Consider the following 7,648-nt stretch of genomic DNA (forward strand, 5'->3'; position numbering starts at 1 on the left):
AGACATTTCCGTCGAGTTTGGTTTAGTGGGACAACAGGTGGACTTAGGCCTACATGCGTCCGTATTCTTTCCACCTTGCTGAATTTCTGATCTTTGGAAGCTGGTTGTCGGAGTATGCGGGAATCACCTAAATGCCCAACCTGTCCTGCAGTCAGCTTGACAGTTTCGCTTTTGCTTCAGGAACAGGATAACCCATGTGATCTATCGGAAGCAGAGGCAGCCAGTCCTTCAGCTGAAACAACCAAACAACAACGCGGAAACAATCGGAATGAAAATAAGGCAATAAACTCGTCTGATTTGCGAACAGTTTCTACAATAGGCATAGGCTATCGTCGAGAAGGAAATCGGGTGAACAGTCCAAGCGCGTCGAGGCAAGGTTACTTTCGATTTCGCGATGGCAGATCCTTCGATTGACGGGCAGGTAGGCCAGTTTTGAACTTTGTTGGTTAAATAGATTTTTGTTAATTTATATTTTTGTGATGACATTTTCTGAACTCTCTCCGTAGCCCTCTGACCTCTTTCCTTTTGTTCCCCGAGCCCTCTCTGGCGTCTCAACTTCATAGCCTATAGGCTGCTCCATCTGTAGACACATTACAAAAACATGCAAGTATTAAATAGGCTACCTTAGAACTACACGTTTTACAAATTTTACCTAGTAGTGTACAGGCTATGTTAATTACCAAGCCGCAACATGTCGAGGCTGAACTTTGGTCATATCAAATCGATGGCATACGTCGTAGGCTATAGTCAAATTGGTTGCGCCCCCCCATCCCGTTTTAGCGCGTAGGCTACTGAGTGAGAGTGACAGATCGATTAGAATAGGCCATGCAGTAGATTAATTGACATGACAAATTAGTAGGCTACTACCGCCTATAGACTACCTACAAATATTTCTGATACCATACTGTAAAACGAATAGGCCTATTCGGCAGTGGCCCTTGCGGACAATTCTGCATAATAGGCTGCATGTTTTTTGTGTCATGTAATCCCTTTGATATTAAGAAAGCCTCTTGATGGTATGTCTTTGTTCTTCCTCTTTCAGCCTCTCTGCACTGATGATGAACAGGCTCTCGTCCAGGCAAAGGCAGAGCTGGAGCAATGGAAGGTGCAGTAGCCTGAACTTCATGCAATATCTTGTTGCTTTGGTAGTTGGTTTGTGGTGGTGGTGGTGGTTGTTGTTAATGATGGTCTTCCATAGCTAAAATCACAACACTGTCTCCACATTCTAATTCAGAGCAAGCTTGAGAAGGCAGATGATGAAAAGTCAAGGCTGACCCTGGACAAACTGGACACTGATGAGAGGAAGAAAGAAGCTCAGAGTGCTGTCACTTCGCTCATGGATGCACAGGGCCGACTTGCTCTAGAAGTCGCAAACAAAATGAAGGAGATTGAGGTATGGATAAAATTCATTGAGTTCTATATGACCATAATACTTACTGTATGTGTCTGCATCTTGTAGGCTTGTAGGCCTACAGGCCAGGTGTGATTTGCTAATGAAGATTATTAAAACGGATTGTATGAAGATTTCACAACTTGTCAGTGGCACATTCTTTAAAAAAACCTCTTCTGTGTTTCTTAACATGATTTATTAAAGCATGTCAAGAATTGCTTTTTTTTCTTTGTTTTTGAATGGTCAGCAGAACCTAAGTTTCTAATAGTGATGATTGTGATACTATGCCACACAGGTACAAATCCAAGGCATTGAGAAGGACAGTGCTCACTTGAGAAGTAACCTGGAGAGGTTGTGTGAAGAAAGGAAAGCAAAGAAGGCAGAAACAGACTGCCTTCAGAGGAGGTTTAAGGTACAGTTTAACACACTTTAGCCTGAACCTTTTTTGGGAAAAGGTGCCCTCTGCCTTTTAAATCCTAAATATCTCAGCCTCCGAAGCACATACAAACATGAAATAGGTTACATTTAAAATCTTCATTTTGCACTAGTATAGTAGTATAGTGTTCATTCAGCTCTAACATGCCCACATTTTTAATAAAACAGCCCAAATCTCAAGAACTTGAATGCAGCGTATATGTCGCTCCAGGACACAATGGGTTAAACCAGCATCTGACAAAGGGGCGTCATTGCTGTTGTTGATTTTATTCAAGACAAGATATTACCATAACATATGGAATCAGTGAATATGTGGAGGTGCAAGTTTCTCATATTCATAAAATGACCCTTCATTAGATTAAATTAGTCCAAATATGGTTGCATTATCCACAGGGTGTCATAAAAACAAGTCATTTTGAATATATCATGTTGAACTTTGGTATTGACTGGTGTTTTTGTAGTAAAAGTGAGATGGTCGTGTTTTTCCCTCAGATCAGAGCTGCGATCCCGGAAAAGCGCATTAAGTTCTGTGGTGTGGAGAAAGCAGAGAGGGATGGCCTGTGCTGTGACACTGAAGGGGTTTTCACCATCACCCAAAGGCCCTGCACTCTACTCAGTGGCGGGGAGGCGCTCATCACCTTTGAGGAGGAGAAAGGTAAATAATAAGCCTAGTAAACTATTAAAATAGAAATGTTTCTGTAAAATATTTCAGTTTTTGCCTGGCAAGTTGGTGTAGCGCTGTTCATTGTAAGATTGGCACAACCGGCACCAACCAATCACAATGCGACGTCCAAAAAATGAAAGGCGTTATTTCATTGGGGAGGTGTGGTTTACTAATGTCCGTGGCTGTTTATTGGGCACTATGAATGTCCATCATTGTGTGTATGTTGCCTGTAACCAACACTACATGCAAAGCAGTATGGGAATTTCCCAGGCTAATGAAGTGTAGTCTATTGTTGATCTATCCAGTTTGACCAGCTCTGTTCTGCTCTGCTCTGCTCTGCTCTGTTCGCAGTGGCTCAGCAGATCCTGCGCCTGGCCAAGTGCTCCGTGTCTCTTGACAAAGCCAAGATGGACATCAAGCCCTTCTGCATGAACCTGGAGCCCTCGGCCAAATTCGAGGTACTGCTTTGACCACCAACAGCCTGGCCATAGAGTCCTAGTTAGCACCGGTTGCTTTTGTTGCTGTAAACAGGGTTTGACATTAACTTTTTCGCTTGCTGGTCACTGTGGCTAGTGGTTGGATTCACTAGCCATCCAGTTTTTCTACTAGCCACAATTGTTTTTTTGTTTTCTTTTTGTTTTTTTAATCATGACACTGTACATCTAACCTCAGAAGATGGGGTGCTTAAAGCAAGAAGATGAGTGCATGGGTTTTTACATGGAAATAAAACAAACAAATAGAAACTGGCTTTTTCTTGAACTTTGTACCAACAATTGATACAAAAGGGGCAATGTGCAGAATATACGCTATTCTGATATGTCATACCATAGAATAAGCTACCTGCCAAATTGGCTAGTGTCACTGAAATTGTTACCAGCCACAGCCAAGTTTTACCAGCATTTGGCCGGTTGGCAGGTGCCAGTGTCAAGCCCTGGCTGTAAACCCAATGTTAGTTATTAGTTAATTTCATATACTTCTTTATATACTGTATGTAGTACATGCATTTCATGTACTACTGCTGGGCCAGCAGTGTATGAATGTGACATTCATTGCAAAGCGTTGAAAAGCGGTAATGCAGCACAGTACAGCATTTATTTATTAATTTTCCCAAACTGACAATATTTGCTCTGTGGTTTAAGTGGGAAAAGAACTCTATAGGCAATAGATTTAGCACAACTCTAGACAAAAGACTGAACGAGTTGGTGCGTGTGCATGTGCGTGTGTGTGTGTGTGTGCACTGCAGGTGCACCTGATTGTGTCCAAGAGGACTGTGCAAGTCACTCAGATCCCCCCCGCCCTCCCAGACGAGCGCATGAGAGACAGGCTGGAGATCAGCTTCTCCAAGCCCAGCCTCGGAGGGGGAGAGGTCGAGAGGGTCTCTTACGACAGAAGCATTGGGACGGCTCAGATCACCTTCCTCAACACTGGAGGTAAATGGCTATGTCCCCTAGGCATGTTTTCTCCATTAATATTGCAAGATTTTCCATTTTTCCAATTATATCAGCTGTTAGTTGTCAACCTGTGGCTTTCCCGTCCCAATTTCCCTTTTGTCGACCCCCCCTTCAGTGCCCCCCACCCTCAGTTTGGGAACCACTGGTCTAATGGCTTGGCAGGTGGTCGTAGATCAGACTGGGTATTTCTCAAAGTAAAGTGTTCTAGCCTTGCTAGTGTGAGCAGCGCCTATTTTTAGTATCCAATTACTAATTACACTGAGGACTAGTCACTGGATACTCTTTGGTGAAATAAGCAAAGAATGAGCGTTACCAGGCATTAGCAAAGCTAGAACACTTAACTTTGAGAAATAACTGTCTCTAAAAACAGGAGCACAGGAACTGCTCAGATCACCCTCCCCCACGCAGCGCTATTAGAATGGACACCAAGGGGTTCAATTCATTTACAATTAGTGAGTGCGTTTATATGCAGTTCAGTATCCCGAATATGCAGCATATCCCGGTTATGATCATATTCGGGATAAGGTGTTTATATGAGCACAGAACGTTATGTCCCAGTCTACATTCTTGGCCGTAATAGAATTCTCTTCAAATATGTGTAGCTTGCATACCAGCAACAGCGTTCTGTGGGAAGCCCCTGTATTCGGGATAAGGTTCAAGTTCAAGTTCAAGTTCAAGTACTTTTATTTGTCACATACATGGAAATTGTAGTGAAATGATGATGGGGTCATCAGCTCTGCATCTTAAACAATATTATTATTTTTTATTTATTTATTTATTTATTTTTTAATTTTTAAGATGCAGAGCTGATGACCCCATCAGGTGTTTACATGCGTCAGTATCCCTTCTTTCGGAATACTCCACCTAGCATATCCCGATTTCTCAGTATCCCAAATAAGGGCTTATTCGGGATACTGAAGTGTTTATATGCTCAAACGCAAATTCGGCATACTTAATATCCTGATCAAACTCGGGATACTGAACTGCATGTATACGCACTCATTGGATCTGAAGCATTTTCAACTGTGGGTTTGCTGTTTCCAGTTAGCAGCGGAACAGAGCAACCATGCGTCTTTACGCTTTCTCCGCATTATTCTTGCCTTGCTGATGTTCCAGCAATAGATTTTTTTCCCTAGTTGGAATCACAAATCAGAAACGAATTCTGCACAGGGCAAGATATTGAGTGGGCACTTCTGCTCAGAAATATTCATCAACTCTTCATGTAACATGATATATCCATCCAAAACATTGCTCATATTTTCTAGACCTAAATTCTGTTGTTTTTAAATTTCATTATTTGGATGCCTTGATCCTTGAGTACACCACTGTCACTATCAATATTACAGTAAACGGGTATCATCTTTTTGTTTCTCAGTTGCTGAGAGATTGGCCCTGAAACGGAGACATCCTCTGGACACTGGCATGGGAGAAATGATGGTGGACGTCAAGCCTCTCTACAGCTACCAGCTGAAAAAGTTCCAGGTAAGTTCCTCTAGACCAGGGATGTCAAACTCAGGCCCGGGGGCCAAATTTGGCCCGCGGAGCCATTTTATTTGGCCCGCGAGATCATTTCAAATGTGCATTACAGTTGGCCCATACACAAGTAGTATTAAGATTTGAACATGAAAATGCGTATATCACAAGAATATGAGTGGGCCCAGGCCATTGAAACAACTCACACTCAAATGCAACAGAATATGTGGAGGCACATTTGAACTATGACGGGAATCTGTTTAAACACGAGCAATTTCAGTCCATTTATGTAAAAAATATATATTGAGTTTGGCCCGCGACTTCGCTCCAGATTTTGATTTTGGCCCTCTGCCAATTTGAGTTTGACACCCCTGCTCTAGACTACTTTTTATGGTACTGTATGTATGATGACGTCCTGATCTCCATAGTACAAAGCCTATTGTGTTGTAGGCCTACTGAATGTATAGTGTTCTGATCTCCATATAATATCTGTTGTGTGTGTGGTAGTACTGTGTGTACTGCAGCACCCTGGTGCACTGTGAGGTTTCTGTCCTCTGTATATCTGGTCCTGTGTGTGTGTGTGTGTGTGTGTGTGTGTGTGTGTGTGTGCGTGCGTGCGTGCGTGCGTGCGTGCGTGCGTGCGTGCGTGCGTGCGTGCGTGCGTGCGTGCGTGCGTGCGTGCGTGCGTGCGTGCGTGCGAGAGAGAGACAGAGAGAGACAGAGAGAGAGAGAGAGAGAGCTCATGTATATAATATCTGTGCTTGTTTTTACACATTCCAGGGCGTACTGTGGTGCGCCAGTGCGCTCCATCTTGCTGAGGTTTCTGATCTCTGTATACCGCTATCTGTGTTGTGTGTAATCTCCATATACGTAATATCTGGTGTGTGTGTGTGTGTGTGCGTGTTTATGCACTTCCAGACGTACTGTGGTGCGCCGGTGCGCTCCATCCTGCTGAGGGGCATCCAGGACGTGATGGAGGAGGAGGACCTTCAGGACCACCTGGAGATCCACTTCCAGAAGCCCAGCAACTACGGAGGAGAGGTGGAGAGCATCAAGTATGTAGCCCATGGTAACGAGGCCAAGGCCTTCTTCACTGAGGACACGGCCATGTGATCTTGTTATACCACAGAGGACCTGACCATGTGCAGAGTACAGAAGTACTGTTATGATCATAATAATTACAACAGTACAGAACCTACGTGAAATCATACTACTAGTGTAGTAATTACATTTGTTGCTGTACTTCTACTTGTGCTTTATACTGTCCTTCAAAGGCAAAGTGCAGCAACTACCCCAGCATTGAAAGTGACTCGTGAGAAGAATGCCGTAAAAGTATTGGTATTAGGTTGGCTATTGTACTTACAGCAAAATTGACATGGCAATGTCTCTGGAACGGGACACCTTTGGGCCATAAGGCTTTGTCACAAGATGAAGGAGGTACAATGAAGAGCACTTTCAGCTGGAACTCAATGCTGACAAAATATGTAGTTACTGCACTTTGCCTTTGTAGGGCAGTTCCAACTCTGACTGGCCATGTGATCCTGTTGTACCTCCAAGGACCTTATCATGTGGTCTCTGGATAGGCCTGGAATCAAATTTGTGGCATGTTTTTTCTTTCTTTCTTTCTGAACTTGGAATTGACTCCTGAAGTAATTGCCTTTGGCACAAAACAAATCAGGATATGGTGAATGTGAAGGGAAAATATTTTTCCATGCATATTTAGATTCAGTCACAAGATAACAGGGAATCATCTTTGGAGAATTGTTATTAAACTTAATCTGTGTATTGCACTGAAAATGTGTACCGAGTTAGGTTTTACTACAGTACTGTAATCACACTATAATCCTTATATGGTATCGTTCTCTTGTTCTGGTAAGCAACGTATTAAGAATAAATTAGAATTATAATAAAGCAATGAATCTGGGTGTAGGTCATAAATGTACTCTTGCCATGCCATCATGTATCATTGTATGGAAACCACTCTTGCATGCAAGAAAAATAAATCACATGTCTATCACCTAGGAGCTGGGAATGGTTCTTTACTCTGGATGATGTAAAAAAGGACAAACAATAGTTAATGTAAATATTTTATTCAATTAATAATGTGTTAAAATATTCTTGCAATGGATGCACAGGGGTCTGCTAGTGCCTGTAGATGTAGAATGTAATTAATTATTCAGTGCATTGTTCAGATATAATCATGATATGAATAATACAAAAAATAAAATGCTTAAA

At 42.5% G+C, this 7,648-nt stretch overlaps 1 protein-coding gene across 1 annotated transcript; it reads left to right on the forward strand.

Moving 5' to 3' along the window:
* Positions 1 to 331: 331 nt before the first annotated feature.
* nmi (N-myc (and STAT) interactor) lies at positions 332 to 7,430 on the forward strand. Its single transcript, XM_063214088.1, has 9 exons — positions 332 to 421; positions 1,043 to 1,105; positions 1,235 to 1,393; positions 1,686 to 1,802; positions 2,318 to 2,480; positions 2,841 to 2,947; positions 3,733 to 3,919; positions 5,316 to 5,422; positions 6,332 to 7,430. Exons 1-9 carry the CDS (start codon positions 395 to 397, stop codon positions 6,524 to 6,526), a joined length of 1,125 nt encoding a protein of 374 aa, XP_063070158.1. The 5' UTR covers positions 332 to 394; the 3' UTR covers positions 6,527 to 7,430.
* Positions 7,431 to 7,648: the final 218 nt, after the last annotated feature.

The sequence above is a fragment of the Engraulis encrasicolus genome, chromosome 13, assembly GCF_034702125.1.
Source record: "Engraulis encrasicolus isolate BLACKSEA-1 chromosome 13, IST_EnEncr_1.0, whole genome shotgun sequence".
In the NCBI taxonomy this organism is placed as follows: Eukaryota; Metazoa; Chordata; class Actinopteri; order Clupeiformes; family Engraulidae; genus Engraulis; species Engraulis encrasicolus.